Source organism: Lepidochelys kempii, chromosome 1 (assembly GCF_965140265.1).
Source record: "Lepidochelys kempii isolate rLepKem1 chromosome 1, rLepKem1.hap2, whole genome shotgun sequence".
Taxonomy (NCBI): Eukaryota; Metazoa; Chordata; order Testudines; family Cheloniidae; genus Lepidochelys; species Lepidochelys kempii.
Window position 1 is genome coordinate 38,411,656 of NC_133256.1, and position 23,005 is coordinate 38,434,660.

At 42.2% G+C, this 23,005-nt stretch overlaps 1 protein-coding gene across 7 annotated transcripts in view; it reads left to right on the forward strand.

Annotated features, from left to right (window-relative positions):
• PARP4 (poly(ADP-ribose) polymerase family member 4) overlaps positions 1-23,005 on the forward strand; it is a 122,203-nt gene that overhangs the window by 42,791 nt on the left and 56,407 nt on the right. For all 7 annotated transcript variants that reach the window (XM_073339260.1, XM_073339270.1, XM_073339310.1 and 4 more), the window contains exons 11-21: positions 3,163-3,300; positions 6,100-6,198; positions 7,065-7,248; positions 10,632-10,791; positions 11,368-11,492; positions 12,904-13,035; positions 13,282-13,368; positions 13,989-14,153; positions 14,945-14,991; positions 16,777-16,858; positions 17,260-17,397. In XM_073339260.1, coding sequence (XP_073195361.1) covers positions 3,163-3,300; positions 6,100-6,198; positions 7,065-7,248; positions 10,632-10,791; positions 11,368-11,492; positions 12,904-13,035; positions 13,282-13,368; positions 13,989-14,153; positions 14,945-14,991; positions 16,777-16,858; positions 17,260-17,397 — 1,357 coding nt within the window. The remainder of the gene's footprint in view (positions 1-3,162; positions 3,301-6,099; positions 6,199-7,064; positions 7,249-10,631; positions 10,792-11,367; positions 11,493-12,903; positions 13,036-13,281; positions 13,369-13,988; positions 14,154-14,944; positions 14,992-16,776; positions 16,859-17,259; positions 17,398-23,005) is intronic.

Below are 23,005 nucleotides of genomic sequence, written 5' to 3' on the forward strand. Positions count from 1 at the left end.
TTTTGTTCAATATCTTCATAAATGATCTGGAGGATGGTGTGGATTGCACTCTCAGCAAATTTGCGGATGATACTAAACTGGGAGGAGTGGTAGATACGCTGGAGGGCAGGGATAGGATACAGAGGGACCTAGACAAATTGGAGGATTGGGCCAAAAGAAATCTGATGAGGTTCAATAAGGATAAGTGCAGGGTCCTGCACTTAGGACGGAAGAACCCAATGCACCGCTACAGACTAGGGACCGAATGGCTAGGCAGCAGTTCTGTGGAAAAGGACCTAGGGGTGACAGTGGACGAGAAGCTGGACATGAGTCAGCAGTGTGCCTTTGTTGCCAAGAAGGCCAATGGCATTTTGGGATGTATAAGTAGGGGCATAGCGAGCAGATCGAGGGACGTGATCATCCCCCTCTATTCGACATTCGTGAGGCCTCATCTGGAGTACTGTGTCCAGTTTGGGGCCCCACACTACAAGAAGGATGTGGATAAATTGGAGAGAGTCCAGCGAAGGGCAACAAAAATGATTAGGGGTCTGGAACACATGACTTATGAGGAGAGGCTGAGGGAACTGGGATTGTTTAGTCTGAAGAAGAGAATGAGGGGGGATTTGATAGCTGCTTTCAACTACCTGAGAGGTAGTTCCAGAGAGGATGGTTCTAGACTATTCTCAGTGGTGAAAGAGGACAGGACAAGGAGTAATGGTCTCAAGTTGCAGTGGGGGAGGTTTAGGTTGGATATTAGGAAAAACTTTTTCACTAGGAGGGTGGTGAAACACTGGAATGCGTTGCCTAGGGAGGTGGTGGAATCTCCTTCCTTAGAAGTTTTTAAGGTCAGGCTTGACAGAGCCTTGGCTGGGATGATTTAATTGGGGATGGGTCCTGCTTTTGAGCAGGGGGTTGGACTAGATGACCTCCTGAGGTCCCTTCCAACCCTGATATTCTATGATTCTATGATACACTAAGGACTCTGACAAAAGGAGATTTTCTGCCCATGTAGGAATACCAAGTCCCTGAACCACATTGTCTACTCTGACAGAAGCACTCATCTGTCACCATAGCTGCATCTAAACGCGGGGGGTTGCGGCATAGCTATATTGGCTGGAGGGGATGGGCTTTTTTACACCCTGACTGACAGCTATGCCAACAAAACTTTGTGGTGAAGACCTGGCCTCATTCTCTTTGAAAGTCATTGGGACTTAAGAGCCTAAGGTTGCGGCCTGGTCTACACTACAAAATTAGATCAACATAAGCCACCTTGCGTCAACTTAGTTGTACATGTGTCTATACTTACATTTATCTCCGGCTGATGTAAATGTCCTACAGGGATGTACTACAGGGATGCAGTAACACCACCTCCTTGAATGGTGTTGAGCTGTGGTCGACATACTGAGGTTAATGCAGCACGAGTATTGACACTGTATGACTTATGTTGACCCTAACAGTTCTCCAGCAGCTGTTCCACAATACCTAACACTGACTGCTCTGGTCACAGTTTTGAACTCGTCTCAGAGACCAGAAGCCACTACTGCTCCTTTAAAACCCCTGTATATTTTTAAAAGTCTTTTTCTGGTTGCCCAGCCTGGCAGGCACACCTACCATCTCTCCCTTGTTGTAAGCAATTGACCATGCTGGCTCCACTCACTAGATTTGCTACTGCTTGGAGCAGACAGTAGGTATTGGATCTCCTGAGCCTGTGAGGAGAAGAGACTGTGCAAACACAGCTTTGGAGCAGTCATAGAAACATGGAAATCTGCCAAAAGATTGCACAGGGGATGCAGGCAAAGGGGTATGGTAGGAATCACAACAGTGCCAGGTGAAAACGAAGGACCTGCAGCAGGCATACTAGAACCAGGGAGGCCAAAAGTCAATCCAGTGCCTATTTACAGACCTGCTGCTTTTACAATGAACTGAATGTCACTTTTGAAAATGGTGCAAAGGCCTGACTTAACCTCTGGTGTAGATGCAACAGGTTTGTTGGAAAAATGCTTCTGTTGTCCTAGCTACTGTCACTCAGGGAGGTGGAGTTCCTACAGCAGTGAAAAAAATCTCTTCTGTTGCTATAATCTGCATCTGCACTATGGGGTTACAGCAGCGTATGCTGTACTGCTGTAGTACCCATTGTGTAGACATGGCCTTAAGAGCCAAGTCACTTGGGTACTTTTGAAAAATTTACCCCTCATCTTAACTCTGAAGGTGGCCTCCTGTCAGAGGTAGAGCCTGGAAGTGATATCAATAAACAGCATGCTGGAGCATTACATGGAGCAGGATCCACAGATCTGCACCAAGTCTGGACTTCCCAGGATCTGAAAGGATACCAAAAAAGGCAAATTTAAAAAAAGCTTTGCTAAATTCCTCTCTGCTCATGCTACTGAGGGATTCAGCACCTATTCCTACTACTCTGAATTTGTTATTTAAATATCTTTAAGAGAGGATCCCACCAAGATTGTTTTGTAATTGAATAAGTATTTTGTATGTAGCTGAGCTTGTGGCAGGATTGTTCGGGACTGAGCTTGTAGGCCCAGATCCTCAGGTGCCTAAATATCTTTAACTCCCATTGATTCATGAAGTTGGGCACCTAAATATGTTTTAAGCCTTAATCAGTGTGCAACAACTTCCAGCAGCCATTGGTCCTTTCTCCAGCCTCAACAGACAAGTGTCAGTGGCTGCTGGGAGTTGTAGTGTAATGCAGTTGCATTCTGTGCAGACCATGAGCTAGAAGCTCTTCCCCTTAGGTCACCCAGACTGTTGACTCCAAAAGGACAATGAGTGAGTAGGCCTGATTGCTAGAAACTTCAAAATCTGTTTTTGTTAAAATTTTGGAAAACTAACATTTGGATTTTTTCACAGATGTGCCATAGCTTGAACTCTGTGAAACACAACTACATTGTATAGAAAAGGAGGAAACCTACTATGGGATTACAGACAATCACAGATTAGATAGCTGCTGTTGAATTACAATTTGTATTCCTGTTTGCCTTTAATATTTAAATATTTCCAGTAAATACTCCTTTGTATTGTGTCTGGTTGTTTTTCTTTTATAATTACAAGAAACGAAGAGTAGTCATTTCTATGAGGTACATATTAGTTCTTCACCCGTTAGCTATTAATTGAATTTGAATATACTTTCTAACTCACATGACCTTGAAGTTCATTTTCAATTTCTTGCAGTGACTGTCCAGTGAAAGTTCTACAAATATTCAGAGTTGGCAGAATAAGTGAAACAGCAGAGTTTCTGAGCAGTCTTGGGAATGTTCAATCCTTATTCCATGCATCATCTGTGCGCAACTTTGTTGGAATTCTCTCCCGGTAAGAACTTGCAGTATTTTTTCCTTAAGGTTTTCCAGCATCTTTTTACTTTTTTATCTAATATTTGGGGCTTATAAAGGGAATAATTTTCTTTGACATCAAGCAAATGTTTACTTTAATGTTTGAGCGTTAACATTTATGCGGGTACATCATAATGGAAAAATTTACCTATTCTTTTGAACAGATGAGTTATAAAGACTTGATATTCTCTTGAAAATGGGTCTAAAGTGGATATAAGTGGTCAGACATCACGGTAATAAGCATAATTTAAATACCTGGGTAGAGAAAGAACTTAATTTTTTTTCAGTGTGTTCTATTTAAGCTTAATTACTAACCAAAAAAAATAGAGAGAGAGTGGAAAGAGTAATAAAATGTGAATACTATATCCCTTCTTCTAGCAAGCCTTCCATTGCTGACCTATGCCCTCCATTTTTAGATGTTATTTTTTTAAATATATTTGTGTATGTAATATTAAGCACACATCACTATCTTCTGCTGCTGTAACCCATATCTTACCACACATCCTGTCTATTTTCATCCTTTGTGTTGGATCTAATTAAGGGTCAAACATTTGCAGCCAATAGTAGTACTAGTAGTACTAACAAATTCTATGGGACTACTCATGGTAGTAAGTACTGAGTTCATTAATGAGTGTTCATATGATCATCCTCTTTGATTGCAGCTCCTGAGGGCAAGAATCTGTTAACTTTATTTGATTGTAAAGGGCCATGCACACCTATGATACTGTATAAATAATACAATGTTAGTTTTATTTCTATAGCCAAATAAAATTGATTTCTATCATAATCTTAACAGAATTCATAGATTCTAAGGCAATAAGGGACAATTAGGTTGTCTGGTTGAACTTCCTGTATATCACAGGCCTCTAAGAGTATGTCTACACTGCAGTTAAAGACCCACAGTTAGCCTGTGTCAGCTAACTCAGGCTTGCGGGGCTCGGGTTACGAAGCTGTGGTGTAGTCGCTCAGGCTCTGGGACCCCACGAAGAGGGGTTGTCCCAGAGCCTGGGGTCCACCCTGGGCCTGAGTATTTACACCACTGTTAAACAGCCCTATAGCCTGAGCCTCGCAAACCAAGTCAGCTGATAACCCCTGCATTGAGCCCAATATCGGTTTTTTTGTTTTTTGTTTTTTTTACTAAAACATACCTTTCAGAAAGACATCCAGTTTTGATTTGAAGAAATCAACAGATAGAGAATCCACTACTTCCTTTGTTAAGTTTAGTCCAGAGGTTTATCACCTTCAAAAATATGTGCCCTGTGTCTAATCTGAATTTGTTTGACTTCGGCTTCTAGTCATTGATTCTTGTTATGCCTCTCTCCTCAAGATTAAAGAGCCCGGCAGTACCAGGCATTTTCTCCCTGTCAGGGTACTTATAAACTGTAATCGAGTGACCTATTAAGATCTTTAAGTTTCTTGCTGTAAGACATTTTCTCCAGACCTCAAATTATTTTTGTGGCCTTTGTCTGTGCCTGCTTCAAATTTTCAACATCTTTTAAAAAATGTGGACACCAGAACTGTATGCAATATTCTGTTATCAGTCTCACCAGTGCTGTAAACAAAGGTAAAATAATCTGAGAGCTTCTCTGTTTCTACATCCAAGAACAGTGTTATCCGTTTTTGCCACAATGTCACACTAGGAGCTCATGTTGAGTTTCTTAGCCACTGTGACTGCAAAATCTTTTTCAGAGTCACAGCTTTGAGAATACCAGCCCCCATTCTGTAGATATTGCCTGTGTTTCTTGTTCCTAGATGTATGACCTTGCATTTGGTTGTATTTAAATGTATTTTGTTTGAATGGGCCTGATCTAACAACTGATCCAGATCACTCTGTATGACTGCCCTCACTTTGTCCTCATCCTTATTTACTACTCTGCCAACCTTTGTGTCATCCTCAGATATGATCAGCAGTGTTTGTTTATTTATTTCCAAATCACTGATTTAAAATATTGTACAGCATTGGGCCTAGTGCCAATCCATGAAGAACCCAACTAGAAAAATCCCCATTTGATGATGATTCCCCATTGACAACTGCTTTTTGAGTTCTGTCAGTTAGCTGTTAGTTCTGTCAGTTAGTTCTTAATCTATTTCAGATGTGCTTTATTTATATTATATAGTGCTAATTTTTTCATAAGAATGTCATGCGGTACTAAGTCAATTGGCTTACAAAAGTCTAAGTATATAACATCTGTGCAGTTACCAATATCAACCAAATTTGTAATCTCATCAAAAGTTTAAATCTGATTTGTTTGACAAGATCTGCTTTCCATAAAAGAAGACTAAAATTAAGGATCAAATTGCACTTCACTCCTGGACACTCTACCTTTTATGCCCACCCTTGTTTTGCTTAGATAATGTATGTGTCTGTGATAAGTGTACAGTGTTCCACATAGTATAGGTTATAGAAAAGTAGCACTATTTTGTATAATCAGACAAATATTAAGTGCTAGTTTCATGTTAATCTGGATGTTTGCCAGTGATCACTATTTTGTTTTCACTTTCTAACATGCAGTTCTTATGTGCTAAAACTAGAAAAATAAGGAGTATTTACTGTAATATCCTCTTGATGAACCTCACCCATGGATTTCCCCTATTGTGACTAACTCAGTAATGTCTCTGTTTTACTGAACATTTTCCAGAACTCCCTTTCCATGGTTTCTGTAAACTGTATTTTGTCTGGTTCATCAGTGGCACCCTATTTACTCAGTCCGTATTAATCACGGGACTGTATGTCAGGATCCTTCTACCTTCATTAACTATGATGCTATTTCTTTTCTAGGGGACTCCTTTTACCAAAGATAGTGGTTGAAGACCATGGCATGGAAAGAACTGATGTTGGGAACCTGGGGAGTGGCATTTATTTCAGTGATTCCATCAGGTTTGAAATACTTAGTTATAATACTGCGTTCTTTTGACTGTTAAAGAAATTTAAGTTTCTTTTTGTAATGTTTTAGAGCAGGGGTGGGCAAACTACGGCACGCGGGCCAGATCCAGGCCACTAGCCGTTTTAATCTGGCCCTTGAGCTCCCATGGGGAAGCGGGGTCTGGGGCTTTCCCTGCTCTGGTGTTCCACGCAGCTCCCGGAAGCAATGGCATGGCCCTTCTCCGGGTCCTATGCATAGGGGCAGCCAGGGGGCTCCGCTCTGCATGCTACCCCTACCCCAAGCACCGCCCCACAGCTACCATTGGCCAAGAACCACAGCCAATGGGAACTGCAGGGGCGGTGCCTGTGGATGGGGCAGCGTGCAGAGCTGCCTGGCCGCACCTCTGTGTAGGAGCTGGAGAAGGGACATGCCACTGCTTCTGGGAGCCACTTGAGGTAAGTGTCTTGAGGTAAGCCTGCACCCCAGAGCCTCTCCCTGCGCCCCATCCCTCTGCCCAAGCCCTGATCCCCCTCCCATCCTCTGAACCCCTCAGTCCCAGCCCAGAGCACCCTCCGTCACCCCAAACCCCTCCTCTCCAGCCCTACCCCAGAGCCCGCATCCCCAATCAGAGCCCTCACCCCTTCCTGCACCCCCAACCCCAATTTTGTGAGCATTCATGGCCCACCGTACAATTTCTATTCCCAGATGTGGCCCTTGGGACAAAAAGTTTGCGCATCCCTGTGGTCGAGGAATTTTAAGATAATTTTGATGTTGAAAGTTATTCCTTTCCAGTTTTCTACTTTCTATTGAAACTTAAAATAGAAATGCATGTTAATGTAAACTGTATGTGTCTGTGTGTGTGATTTTTCTTTAACTGTAGTACAAGCATTAAGTATTCTCTACCAAGTGAAATGGACGGAACTCGATTGTTGGCTGTTTGTAATGTGGCACTAGGAACCTGCCTGGACTTGTATAAAAAAGATTTGTCATTAACTAATGCACCATCAGGATATGACAGCGTGCATGGAGTCCGTAAAACAGCAAACATCTATTCAGATTTTGAGGTACAGAAATCAGATCCAACCAAAAAAAGGCACTGAGGTTGTTTAATACTGATTTATTGTGTCAGTGTTAGATAACAGGACAGAGGGAGACTGAATTCCTAGGTTCTATTCCCAGTTCTGCCACTGAGTTACTATGTGGCAATGGGCAAGTCACTATCACTTTTACCTCCATTTCCCCATCAGTAAAGTGCATACAATACCTGCGTCACAGGATTTTTAAACATTTGTATAGAGCTTTTGGGACTGTGGCATGAAGGACGCTATTTAAATGAAAAATATTAATATTATTTTATATTACAGTAGAATTTTCCTATAATTTGCTGAGAGGGATTTTATATTGAACTTGGTTCTAACAAAGTGGAGGGGGGGATCCTGAATTACTCTGCAACATTTCAGCAGACTTTCATGTCACATAAACCACATACACAATAGGATTTGGAGCCATGGAAGGGTCAACCAGGATTTTTTTTAATGGATGTTGAATATAGTAAGGCTATGTCTATACTAGCTGAAAACCATATTCCACCAGGGTTGCAGCCGTGAATCACAACTTCTTTTCCTAGTGTAAACACATCCCTTTAGTAAAGCATTGCTTCACTTTGGGCTTGTCTACACTTACATTTTATAGTGCTCTAACTTGCTGGCTCAGGGGTGTGAAAAATCACCCCCCTGAGCGCAGCAAGTCTGAGCGCTTTAAAGTGCTAGTGTAGACAGGCTCCGAGCTAATCCCCTCATGGAGGTGGATTACCAGGAGCGCTGGGAGAGCTGTCTCCCAGCGCTTGCGCACGACCACACTCGCACTTCAAAGCAATGCCACGGGAGCGCTGCCACGGGAGTGCTTTGAAGTTTCCAGTGTAACCTTGCCCTTATAGTGAACTTTCATTCCACTATCAACTGTTTGCATTGTGCTAGTTCCCTTGGAATATACCAATTCTTATCTACTTAGATAGGTGCTAAATACTACATTTCAAGGAAATTTTCCCTGCATCCTATAATTATCACTTTCACATAGAAGAGGGAAAGGGCAAGGAGGATCCTGGCTCCGAGTCACGCTACAGTAGCTCCCAGCAAGGAGTAAAGAGGAGCTGAATAGTATTGCTAAAGTTGCTCTGCAGTGAGGGTAGAGAGGTTACCAAGTATGCAGTTTTTGCAGCCCATTGGGCTATTTATAACTGACAGCAGCAGGGATTTTTTAGCAGTTGCAGGTTGCAGTGTTTTGGGCTATTTTGCTGCCCTGTTGCCACTAGCCATGCTGCTCCAAAGTTGGGAGGGGGACTTCTGATCTGCCTCGCCCCCTGCCCTGCCGAGGTGTCCCGCCCTGCTGTCAGGATCTCAGTTCTCAGCCCCCTCCTTGGGTTACATTTGCAGAATGGATGTAAGATGCTGCTGTGCCTTAGTCCCAAAACTTTCTGCTGCTCTCCTTCCCCATACCTGCTGGTGATCGCTGTGACTCCTGGCATTAAGAAGTTATTTAGAGGCATGCTCACTCACAGAAGCTTTTTTGTGTATGGTGTCACAGGGCTTCTGCGCCTGTATTTCCCCTCAGAGGTTCAGCAAGGGCACCTGACACTCAGGCTTCCAGCTCTTGCCACTCTTGGGTGGAGACATGCATTTCCAGGCTGGACAGTTCCCTGGCCTTCTCTGTGTAATTCGTAGCACAGTCAGTCTGCCTAGACAGACCTTCTTGCTTTTTCTTCAGAGATGGATAACAGTTAAGGTTACGATTTTGTCATGGTTATTTTTAGTAAAAGTCATACACAGGTCATGGGCAATAAACAAAAATTTACCGGAACTGTGGCATGTCCATGACTTTTACTAAAAATAACAGGGTAGAGAGTGGGGGGAAGGAATGACAGCAGGAGCCCCATGAGTGGGACTGACAGTCCCACTGCCGTGGGGGAGGGGGGCACAGCCCCAGCTTCAGCCCCCGCTGCAGCCATGGGGAGGAGTGCACAGTCCTGACTTCAGCTCTGGCCAAAGCTGCGGAGTAGAGGCACGCAGCGGCGGTTCAGGCTCCGGCCCCAGCCAAGCTCCGGCCCTGGATGGAGCTGTGGGGAGGGAAGGTGCACTGCCCTGGCTCCTGCCACAGCTGTGACGGGGGCCCACAGACCTGAAGCCATGGGTCAGGGAGGAACAGCCCCACCACTGACAGCTGAAGCCGAAGTCACTGAGGTCTGATAAAGTCATAGAATTCATTACCTCCGTGACTAAATAATAGTGTTACAGCTACAGGTATAACTTACGACACAGTTCTTTCCAACCAAGCCTACTTTATTCTTAAGGATAAAATATTTTGGAGAAAACATATTTAAAACAATAAAAGAACCTACATGCATCTTTATAAGCTTACCAGGCGTTACGCCACCCAAGGGTTTTTTTTGTAGTCACAAATTCCTCAGTTTCAGTTCAGGACAAGCACATGGTCTTTGGAGGTCTCTCTAGGCTAAATTCTTCCAGTGTTCCCATGAGGATTGGTGAACTCCATGGAACGGGGTTCTGCCTGTTTGGTGTATCAAGAGAAGGCCCCAAGTCATTTTAAACTTAGGCTTTTTATCCAAAGACCTTTTCTTTGTGGGTCTCAGGAGAATCCAGTTTGGACTAGTATATGCATATGTCCCAGGGGGACTTCAAAGGCTGATAACTAAGGAAGTTCAGTAGCATTCTCCTTCTCTGTTACAGAAGGTACATACAATGCCATAACACCACATACATTTTAATATAATGTATCCCACAGATACTCCAATAAGGTTTAACTTAATTCCGTAAAACTTATTTTAATTCCATAAGGTTTGTTCAAGATATTGTCAGTCTGTCACATATGGAATATAGAAAACAACAATGAAAGAGGGTTCCACTGTCTTATTAATGTATAAAATAAATATAATCCCTGCTCCAAATTGTTTAAACTGTTAGGGTAGGAAGAGGTGCAATACTATGCAAACAAATAAGCACAGTTGCTGTCTAGGCAGCCAGAGAAGGAAAAGTGATAATTATTCTTGGAATTATTTTGAGGAACAGTTGTGTTTTAAGGAGTTTTTTTTGAGAGAGATTGGGCACCAGGATAACTTAATTGTGAGGCTTTTTGCCAAGTTGAGGATGGCATGAAAGAAGGCATAAATTTGTGAGTGAGCAAAGGAGACAAAAGGAGCAGTCAGCAGTGAAGTTTGGGCAGTGTAGGAAGTTATGAGGAGGTATAGGATGAGAAGAGGACAGAAGTGGAGTTCTTCGAAGAGTGAAAAGCATTAGTATTAAAACCATACAGTCATATGAATATCCCAGTTGAGATGTCTCTTTAGATCAGCTCTTAAATCGGTTTACAGTCTTTGTAGGAATACCTGTAGCTTTTATTATGTTTGTAAAATAATTCTCTTTGCTTGCAATAGGATGATGAATTTGTTGTATACAAAACCTGTCAGGTTAAAATGAGATACATTGTTAAGTTTTGTCTTCCTGGAGACCAAATAAAGCAGTTTCAGCCTGGAATTGTGACAGAATTAGCGCAAGATCTGCCAGCGACCTCACATTGTCATTTACAAACCGAAGGTGGACAATATTTCTTGTTTGTAACTGTATTTACATCATGAATGCTCTAGCTATTAATCAATAACTCTTGAATAAAACTGATCAAATACATTTTTAATATAATTTAAAAATTCTTTTGGATTGATTTGCAGCTGTCACCACGTGTTCTTAACTAATATTGGTATCTTGGAAGCATCTGTTTAACAGATTTCCTCTGGGAATAAATATTGAGGCTGGTTTTCTCCTCCTGACAAAGTGCCTTTCAAGAGGCCTAGCAGAAAATATTCTTGCATAAGTCATCAGACGCTCTTTAAAGAATTCACATTTTACTCCCTAAGAGCTAAACAAAGGTCTTATGAAAGACCTGTCATCAACTCATGATCCCTCAGACAGCCTTTATCGCAGCAATAGAACAATACCATTGTGGGAATTCATAACAGACACTGAGTATTATTTTTAATTCATGTATGCTGAATTACAGTTGTAAACATGGGACAAATAGCCATTGGTGTGTGGGATTGGCTATTACCCACCACCACCACCACCCAAAACCCCAAACCAAAACACTAACCTTTCTTCAATTTTTTTATGTTTTAGACTATGCATTACCAAGTGTAAATCTTTTAAACCATGTGAAAACTGGTCTTCAGGACACATCTGGAAACCCAGTCCCTCTTGAAGATATTCATATCAAGGGGAGGATAATAGACTTCATAGCACAGGTACAGTGCACTGTTTATTGTTAACTCAGCTTTTCAGCAACTGACTACTGAGAATTAATTCAAATTGTTATGTACTGTTGAGTCACTTTTAGAAAAATAGACAACTCAATCTCTAAATGAAGGTCAGTCTCTTACAGGTCAAAGTATTTTTAAAGGTAAGCAGACAAGTTTTATTTGTAAGTTCTTTGGGCAATGAAAAGATCAGTGAATTTTTGTAATTCCATATTTCAGAATAATTTTTCTGCCTATATGTGGTTAAATCATTGCCAGGAAGAAAGTTGCTGCAATGGAATATGCCTTTCTTTTTTTTTTAAGGGGCTTTCTTTCCTGCCAATTTGATAACTAGGATTGGTGCATTGAGCTTACCAAAATAATGAAAGGCCCATCCCCACGGATGAGGGAGAGGCCCCAAACCCAGAAATTAACAGATTACGTGGGACAAAAAATGAAAATAAGGGATGGAGGTCCAGGATCAAAACAACGAATCCAGGGGGTACACCCATCAGAGAACCGTAGACCAGTGGTTCTCAAACTAGGGCCGCCACTTGTTCAGGGAAAGGAAAGCCCCTGGCGGGCTGGGCCGGTTTGTTTACCTGCCGCGTCTGCAGGTTCGGCCAGTTGCGGCTCCCACTGGCCACGGTTCGCTGCTCCAGGCCAATGGGGGCTGCGGGAAGTGGCATGGGCTGAGGGATGTTCTGGCTGCCCTTCCTGCAGCCCCCATTGGCCTGGAGTGGCGAACCGCGTCCAGTGGGAGCCGCGATCAGCCGAACCTGCAGACACGGCAGGTAAACAAACCGGCCCAGACCACCAGTGGCTTTCCTTTCCCTGAACAAGTGGTGGCCCTAGTTTGAGAACCACTGGTCTACGGTTCTCTGATGGGTGTACCCCCTGGATTCGTTGTTTTGATCCTGGACCTCCATCCCTTATTTTCATTTTTTGTCCCATGTAATCTGTTAATTTCTGGGTTTGGGGCCTCTCCCTCATCCGTGGGGATGGGCCTTTCATTATTTTGGTAAGCTCAATGCACCAATCCTAGTTATCAAATTGGCAGGAAAGAAAGCCCCTTAAAAAAAAAAAGAAAGGCATATTCCATTGCAGCAACTTTCTTCCTGGCAATGATTTAACCACATATAGACAGAAAAATTATTCTGAAATATGGAATTACAAAAATTCACTGATCTTTTCATTGCCCAAAGAACTTACAAATAAAACTTGTCTGCTCCTAGCAACATTTTGTAGTGTGAAACATAATAGCACATTTATGCTATTAAATTTAAAATAGTGAACTTAAACCAAAACCACTAATGCAGAATGACCTATGGGAAGATATACTCTCTACCTGTTGTTTTTTTTATCATTATATTTTTTTCACTTAATAGGATTATAAAAGAGATCCATTTCTCTATTTCAGATAGTAGTGTTTCAGACATACACCAATCAAAATGATAATTCCATTGAGGCAAAATATGTCTTTCCTTTGGATGGCACAGCAGCTGTATGTGGATTTGAGGCTTTCATCAATGGGAAACATATTGTTGGAAAGGTAAGATGATTTAATATTTCGCTCTTCTAGAGTGCTTTCAATCCCAAAATTCAAAGCATTAATGAGCGAAGACACACAACATTAGTGTTACTACTACTCTCACTCTGATTTTATACCATTGTCACTTAACTAGCTTTTGAGTTGATGGTGTACCACTAAATGACTCTTGGTTAACTGAGACAAGGTAGTTAACTGTGTTCCATATAAAAATAGTTAATTTACTGATTTTGGAGCAATCTTTTGCAGGTTAAAGAAAAGGAACAAGCACATAAGGAATATAGAGACGCAATCAGTCGAGGTGATGGAGCTTACTTGATGGACCAGGATGCTCCTGTATGTTGAATGTCATGGTTTACTATGCATTTTTAAAACCCCAGACTGGTCACATTGTATATTAGTCGCTGAAGTCAGATACCAAACAAATCAAATTTATGACATTGATCCCCAACCCCACAAATACACATGTACTTCACTTTACGCATGAGAGTAGACCCATTGGAATTGTTGCAGAATCATGTCTTTAATGGGAAGGATTTTTTGTTTTGTTTTGTTTTGTTTTGTTTGTTTTTAAATAATGGAAATTATTTAGGCTGCACATTTGATCATTTCAGGAAATTAGTCAAAAATATCCACTGTACGTCCTACAGAAACTAGATTTTGCCAACTCTCCGTAAAATCCTCTTTTAAAAAACAATTTGAACTCTCTCTGTAAAATATTGATTTATGCATAGATACTACTGATGAGTTTTGTCCAGACAGGAATTTTTTAGTAAATTGTTAAAACAGCATAACTTCTTGCCCTTTATCACCATAATTAGTTTTCTTCAAGCCTCTTCTCTGAAGAAATATAGAAAACTAGCATTTGTTTTTTGTACATGACAAAACAAATGATTTATTGCTTTGGAAAATATATAGTTTAAATATGCAGATTAAAGCAATCATCTCTTTTCTAGGATGTTTTTACTGTAAGTGTTGGAAACTTACCACCTAAAACTACAGTTCTTATCAAAGTCACCTACATCACTGAACTTAGTTTTCAGAATGGCTGTATTACTTTTCAAATGCCTGCTGCTGTAGCTCCTTGGCAACAAGACAAAGCCTTAAATGAAAACACACAGGTTTGTGCATTTAAAGTATAAACTTAAAGTAGCATCTTATTGGTTTGAAGCAGAAGTACTCCTCTAAGGGTGGTGATTCCACAACAAGTTTGAGGGGAGTTGCAACCATCCTCCCTTTCTTATCTTTTTACATGTTCTTACCGTTTCATGTAAAATTGATTCTAACCCTTATGGCTGAAAGCAAGAGCCTCCAAAAATGTGAACCAAAACAAAAAATAAATCAATGTAGTGATGCCTCCTGAATCTACTCGAAACAATAGCTCTAAGACAAGGTTCATAACCTGGGTATTGTGACCAGCCTGCCCATATTGTTAAAAGGAAAGTGGTCCTGACTACATGGGATGAAGGCCTAGCATGGGGAAAGGGATTCCAGGATGGAAAAGGTTGAGAACCACTGGTTTAAAACATGAGTAAATGTAGCAGTGTTAGTAATTAAGGGCCCAGGCCTATAGGCTGGCTACTTTGTATAGGTGGCCCCCTACACATGACTTAGTGATTTCCATGTGGGTATAGAGGTTTTCCCACAGAGAACAGTTTGCAAGAAGGGACAAATGACTTAGTATGTTTTCCCTTTTTAAATATCATCAAGCTTATTCTCCTTCCCATATGTATGTATAATTCCCATATGTTATACTCGCATATTGAGGAAAGAGTTAACCACTGAAAGTGAAAGAAGCTGAGAAAATTGCTGGGTGCTGTGCTACAGTTGCTTTTCTAATAAAAGCAAGAGTGGCACTAAGATCTGTATATTTCATAACAATGATACATTTATAGTTTTTTATTTTATATAGGATACAGTAAAGAAGGTTTGTGTTAAGCAAATAGGACCAAAAAAGGGGTAAGTAACATTTAGTAAGATACTTGATAGTCAAAAATGATTTTAAATAGTTTCCTTATTTTTGTTACTAACACCTTAGATTCTTAAATGTGAAGCAGTGTGTAAAATTTAATTTTCACCATTTATGTGGGGTTTATGGCATTTCATTCAGGTTGCATGATGAAAAGACTTTTTACTTTTGATTCAAAACTGCTGCTCTATTTGGGTTACAAATACTACACGGCAATAATTTTTAGGCAAACTCCATCTCTACCCCACTTCACTGAATATTTTGGATTGTTTGTTTCCTGAAAACATTTCCCTCAATACCAGGTTTTATAAAAACTTTGCATCACAAAACCTAATCCCTTGGGCCTGCACTACCTGAAAGTGTACTTTTTAAATTGAACTGATGGTTAGCTTTTTCTTTTCATTAACATCTTTAATAATTTTTTTGAATTATATTTCAAATTGTAAATTTTTTTCTGATAACTTAATACTTCTTGAGAAATGGATAATTATAGTACTAATTCATGCAATGCCTCTGCAGATATCCACTCGCTCCTATTCATGAGCTATTCTGCTAGTAGAAGCAGTAAGAGCTTTAATGGGCACTTGTGCTTCTCCAGAAACTGAATTTTCAGTGTTAGAAACTACATAATGCCCATGTACATGTATGCACACAATGTTGCGGCAAAAAGGACTAATCCATAGGCTCAGGGGCCGGAGCACCTACAGGGCAAAAATGGTGGGTGCTGAGCACTTACTTGCAACCCACCTATGGTGTTCATATTTTTAAAGGATGTTGGAAAAATTGGGGAGGGTACAGAGAAGAGCCACAAAAATTATTTGAGGGTTAGAAAAAATGCCATATTGTGAAAGACTTAAAAAGCACAATCTGTTTAGCATATCAGATACATGAGCAAGTGATGGCTTGATCATGGTGTGTAAGTACCTTCATGGTGAGAAAATACTAGGTACCAAAGGGCTCTTTAATCTAGTGGCAAAAAGACATAAAAAGAACCAATGGCTGGAAGTTAAAGCTGGATAAATTCAAATTAGAAATAAGGCACAATTTTTTTTTAACAGTGAGGGTGATTGTTCCTATGGCTAATCTACCAAAGGAAATGTATGTTTTTCAGGAAGGTACTCTATATTCGTACACAAATTACTGGGCTCATTACAGGAGTAATTGGGTAAAATTCTATGGTCTATTTTATACCAGAGTTCAGACTAGATGATCTCATGGCTTCTTCTGTCCTTAAAAATCTGTGTATCTATGAATATCCTTAGTGAATCAGCATGTCCGCTGTTTGGAGTGTCTTGGGGATAGAAACTTTTGCAAGGGAAGCATGGGGCAGAAGAGAGCAAGGAGGTCAGATTAGATGATCATGATGGTCCCTTCTAACCTTGAAGTCTGAGTCTACAAGTCATGCACTGCTTATTGCCTTTACCCTAAGACAGGGGTTCTCAAATGAGGGGTCAGGACCCCTCAGAGGGTCGCAAGGATATTACATGGGGGGTTGCGAGCTGTCAGTGTCCACCCCAAACCCTGCTTTGCATACAGCATTTATAATGGTGTTAAATATATTAAAAAGTGTTTTAAATTTATAAGGGGGGGTCACACTCAGAGGCTTCCTTTGTGAAAGAGGTCACCAGTACAAAAGTTTGAGAACTACTGCCCTAAGAGCTGCGAAGGATAGGAAACAGAGACTGATGTGTTCTGATGGAGGAAGCATGGCATACATGCCAGATATCATCTTCTCCAAAACTGCCTTGTGTGTCAATTGTTTTTTCTTTTCTTAGTGGATTCTGTATGGCCATGTCTATTGAAATGCCACACCATATTGAACGCATTCATAGTTGGACGCATACACTTAAAATAAAGGTAAGTAAATCTTCTTGCAACTCTTTTTCTGTTTTAGAGCTTATGTCTTGTATTTTAAAAGGACCCTTTTATACTTTTGAAATAAATTGCATATGATGTTTATATAGGACTCATGTAAACTGGTAATTCCATTTCCTTATATCAAATTAATTTTTTTTCATGTGCACTTTTTAGAATGGAAGTCTTTTAATCTTAAAATACATTTAGAAAAGTGCATGTCACTCTAAAGAAACATATATATTTTTAAATGAAAACCACCATCTTAATGGTAAAAAAACTTCAGGACATCTCATACTTAATGTTACATCTTCAAGCCTGAGTTTTTCTTAAAAGCATGAAGTTTTGTACAATTAAATGCTATTTTGGCAGAAATTGATAAATGTCGGCTTTTTACCCTCTAGAAAACAGACTGTAAAGCCGTAATCAGGACTGTGGAGAACAGTTCCTTGGACACCAGTGGCTTTGCTCTAGAAATCTGGATTTCTCAAGTGTATCTACCCAGAATGTGGGTAGAGAAGCATCCAAACAAAGAGAGTGAGGTACAACTGCTACTTCTACTATATATTATCAACTAATGGATTGGCTAAATTCTGCCAGGACGTACCGCTCATATAAATGCTATTGACTTTAGTGGAGAGTAAGTCAGACCAGAATTTGGCCTGATATGGTTAGTTTTGTACTTTGGAAAAATTTAAAGAAATATAAGCCATCAATGTTGAAGAGAAAAAAAGATTATGGGACAGTATTTCTATGTAATTGTCATGAATATACACTTTGTACCTGACTTACTTGTGGTAATGTCTTTTTGATCAATTTAACAAATTCACTCTGTACAGTCATTCATCTTATTGATCTATGTGACCCTTTCCCTTCAGTTTGCTTTCGTATTTTATTTAGCAAGTGCTCCATCCTTTTTGGTCTTTAACTTTAAAGTACACTTTAAAACATTATAAAGCAGGTATATTGAAAAAAGTCTATAGCTAAGTTTTCTTATGTACAGTATTAAAGCACATGCATAATAGCAACAAATTATCTCCTTAACTGTTAATTTGAAGCATTTTCCTGTTGGTCTTTAGAATTATCTAAAGAAAAGATTTCTAATCAGTTTTAAATCTGAAGAAAGTTATATATTTCACAGTTAACAGAACATAAATGCAGCCATATTTGCCAAATTCAGTGGGGAAAAAAGTACTGCAAGATGCGGGGTGAAATGCTGGCCCCTTTAAAAGCAATGAGAAAACTCCCATGGACTTCAGTGGGGTCAGGATTTCACCCAAAATGTCTTGAGGAGTGAGGAGGGAACTAAAATATGCAACTAGTGTATTTGCATCTTTGCAGCCTGCAAGTTCAAATTAGTAATAGTTCCTATCAGGACATAGTTCCATTGAAATGGAATTTTCATAATTCTACCTTTTATTTTAGTTGAACTTTCCACAGAATCTTTCTGATATAAGCCCCAGTCCTGCAAACAAGCACACACAAGCTTAAATTGACAAAGTGTAGAGGCCATGGCTTATGTACTCCAAAACCCAGAATGCTGCATACTGTTTTTGCTGCAAACTCTTCCAGTCTAATATTCCAGCCACATTGGGTTCTACAGGAACAAAGGACTGGAAAAATCTGGCTAGAAATCTGGCATGCCATGAGAAGGCAGCAAATCACCAGAGAGCATTCCATAGGTGGAAAGAGCTTGAGATGACACTAAGGTTAAAGGCCATTGTAGATGATCAGCATCAAGAGAAGATTGCATCAGAGTCTCTTTACTGGCAAAATGTTCTGAAAAGGCTCATTGCCACTGTGAGAATGTTTGCTACCCAAAACCGAGCACTGCATTGCACTTCAGATCAGCTGTATGTGCCAAATAATGGAAACTTCCTTAAAATTGTGGAGCTGATGGCTGAGTTTGACGCTGTACTCCAGGAGCATCTAAGAAGAGTCACCACCCAAGAAATGTACACACACCAGTACCTTGGAAAAACAGTTCAAAATGAGATCATACAGTTACTGACAACAAAAGTCAAACAGAAGTTTGTGGAAGATCTGAAGTCAGCAAGATATTACTCTGTTATTCTGGATTGCACACCTGCCATCAGCCATATGGAACAAATAACTTTAATGGTGTGTTTTGTAACAACAACAGAACCTAGTGAAAATGTCCCTGCAGTGGTGACTGTCAGAGAGCATTTTCTAGAATTTATTGACATTGATGATACTACAGGAGCTGCTATGACAAATGTTCTTCTTAAAAAACTGGAAGATACGGGAATCACAATAGCTGACATGAGAGGTCAGGACTACAATAATGGTGCCAACAAGAGAGGAAAGAAAGAGGAGTGCAGACACGGATCCGAGAGCTAAACCCTCAAGCTTTTTTTGTCCCATGCAGTTCTCATTCATTGAACTTGGTGGTAAGTGATGCAGCATCAGCTTCTAGTGAGGCTGCTGAATTTTTTAATGTAATTCCAAGCATCTATGTATTTTTCTCTGCATCAACTCATCGATGGCAAATTTTGAAGCGACATCTAGGAACATCCTCTCTGACACTGAAACCACTGAGTGCCACATGATGGGAAAGTTGAGTGGAGGCGATAAAGCCTATCAAACACCAAACTAGGAAGATAGATGATGCCCTCGTTGCCATTATGGAGGATAATGCTATGACAGGAACTGTTCATGGGAGAACAGTGGCAGATGGAAATAGAATCACCAGAAACATACATAACTTCAAATTTGTGTGGCTTAGTGTTGTGGCATGACGTACTGTTTGAAATAAATGTTGTAAGCAAGAGACTCCAAGGTGTTGACCTTGATATATCTGGAGCAATGGAACAACTGGACAAAGCAAAGTCATACCTACAGTCTTACCGGTCAGATGAGGGATTTCAAAACGTTCTGAAGAGTGCACAGAAGTTGGCAGAGGAACTTCACACTGAAGCTATTTTCCCACCCATTCAAGAATACAAGAGTCACTGAAGAAGAAGACATTTTGATTATGAGGCACAGGATAATCCCATAAGAGACCCCAACCAATAATTCAAAGTTGAATTCTTTAACCAGGTGCTAGATTGTGCAATACAGTCAGTTGAAGAACGTTTCATGCAGCTCAAGGAACACAGCAGTATATTTGGGATGTTGTATGATACTCCAAAACTCCTCACTATACCTGAAGAAGACCTACACCAGCAATGCAGGGCACTAGAGACAGTGTTGACACATGATGACATGCGTGATAGTGATGCGAGTGATTTAGGTGATGAACTGAAAGCCCTTTCAAGATATATTTCAGCAGGATCAACTCCAAAGGCTGTTCTGGAATATATGTGCACAAATAAGATGACCACCCTCTTTCCAAATGCTTTTGTTGCTCTGCGCATACTTCTAACACTTCCTGTAACAGTTGCCAGTGGAGAACCCAGTTTCTCCAAGCTGAAGTTAATAAAAACACATCTACACTCCACAATGACACAGGAGAGGCTGGTCGACCTTGCAACCATCTCAACAGAGCATGAGCTGGCCCAGACTATGGACCTTCAGCAGTTCAAATCTTTGCAGCCACGAAGCCACGGAAAGCACCACTTTGATTATTCAAACAGATAAAGATGCCAGTGTTTACTATGCAGACAAGAAAAGTTACATGTGCTGTTCAGGCATTTGAAAGTTAAGTGTGACTTAAAATTTTTGAACAACGCATTTTAAGTTGTTAGTTCTCCTTTATTGGGGTAGGTAGCAGAGCAGTACCATTAGAGGAGTAGAAAAGGAAGAAGGCAGACTTGAGACCATTCAATGTTTTGGCCCAAGCGAGGGGGTATGAGGGTGTCATTTGAGCTCCCCGCCTCAGGTGCCAAAATGTTGTGGGCCGCCCCTGCGTCCACGACCCGGCACAGGTCTCCCTCCATGGCTCCAGTCAAGAAGCTGAAAAAGACTGTGAGGGGAAGATCTGTTACCTCCCGCAAGGGAAAGGAGAGGGCAGGGGGCTCGCCAGGACCTGTGCCAGGCAGCTCAGCTCCCCCTCGGGAAGTCGGGCCCCAGTTCAAGTCGAGCAGTGCAGCCTATCCCATGCCTTGCCTGCGACTCAAGATAGTGGTGCAGGCCGCGGACAGTTTCAGATGCTATCAATGCCCGAAGCCCTTCAAGCAGCTCAAGAGATCCTGATGCTCCCAGTGCCGCCCTCACCGGCTCCAGTGGTACCCCAATCTCGTGTGTGTGTCCCCGCCTCAGCAGTACCGTTCCCCATCAAGAGGGATGTCCCACAAGCGTTCACCCACCTCTTCAGTCCCCGCACCAGGGCATCAGTCGAGGGATTCAAGGCGTACCTTGCTGGTAGATTGGCGCAGAGCCTCTGAGGCATGCACCACCCCACAAGAACTCCAGGACCGGCCCTGACCATCTTCAAGGGATCAGTACCAATCCCAGGACTGATTGGGAACCAGAGACTGCCGATCGCCGGGCCGTCAAAACCCGTCTCCAAAAAGAAGGTCACCCTACTCAGACGATCCTCCCAGCAACTGGCTTGTAGTAGCTCTCAGTCCCATTCAACATCCCAGTACCGATAGAGGCATGAGGCGTGGATCGCCAGGTATCTGACGCAGATCTACCAAATGCCGTCGGTCCCCAAGATAGTGTCACTCGGAGAGGTCAGCTTCAGGATGCAGCAACTGGCACCAGTCAGACAAGAGCTACCGCTTAGCCCAGTCCTGGTCACCTGGGACCGATCACTCCTCTGGTAGCTCCAGCTCAGAGCAAGGTTCCCTGACTGTGGGACAAGCCCTGGTACCGATGGTGCCGACTACATTATCAGCACCAAAACCTGTCCCATGGCCCCAGGCGCAGTGCCCAGCGCCATGATACCTGTGGAACCTCTGTGGGTTCACCCAGCCTTCCCAGGAGACTTTGGGGGTAAAACCCCGCAGGTCCAGGAGGACCCCAGGGAGCAAGCTGTTGGACCACCAATGGACATGGAGATTCCCACAGCACCGGCATCATCCTCGTCATCACCAGATGAGACTATCATGGGGCCCCCTCACCCAGTTCCTCAGGATGACACCAGAGCGCACCAGGAACTTTTGAAGAGGGTCACTTCTAACCTGGGGCTTCAGGCAGAGGAACTGGAAGAGCCCTCAGACTCTCTGTTTGACATCCTCTGATCCTCAGCCCCTGCCAGGGTGGCTCTACCCCTTCATTAAGGAGATTCTAAGATCACTAATGCCCTGTGGCAGACCCCCTCTTCCATGGACCCCGTCTCTAAAAGGGCCGAACGCAAGTACTTCGTGCCAACCAAAGGGCACGAGTACTTATACTCCCACACTGCCCCAATTCCCTTGTGGTTGAGGTGGTCAAGGAGAGTCAAGGATAACCTGGGGCCACCCCCAGAAATAAAGACTTAAGGAGGCTGGATCTTTTTGGATGTAAGGTTTATTCATCTTCCAGCCTTCAGCTGACAGTGGCCAACCACCAAGCCCTCCTTTACCGATATTACTTCAATATGTGGCAAGCCATGGCCATATTCGAAGGGTCGCTCCCCAAAGCTTCCAAGAAGGAGTTCTGAGCGATCCTCAATGCGGGCACAACTGCAGCCAGGGCTGCCCTCCAGGTGGAGTCAGATGCTGCTTCCCACACCATGGCTTCCGCTATCTCCATGCGGCGAGCCTCTTGGCTGCTCCTCTCTGGTTTGTCCACTGAGGCTCATCAGTCAATGCTGGACCTGCCCTTTGACCGGTGGTCCCTATTTGAGACAGCAAATTGCACAGCCTCAGAGACTCCTGCACCTCCCTAAAAACCCTGGGTCTCTACATCCCAGCTCTGGTATGTAAGTGGTTCAAACCGCAGCAGTCGCAGGGCCAGGGGAGTCAGCCTCGGCAGGACCAGCCCCATAAACAAGCCAAGGGCTACAAGCACTGCCTGAACCACGTGCCTCTACCCTCTGCCCAATTGGGCTTGACCCGTAATAAGCAGGGAGCCAAATGGTCATTTTGAGGGTGCGCCCAAGGGCAACCTACCAGACTATTCCCTGGATCCATCTTTCCCAGTGTTCTCCAACTGCCTTTCCCTCTTCCTCCCTGCCTGGACGGCTATAATCTCGAACCAATGGGTCCTCATTATGGTGGAACAGGGTTATACCCTCCAGTTCCTTTCTAACCCCCACTTCCC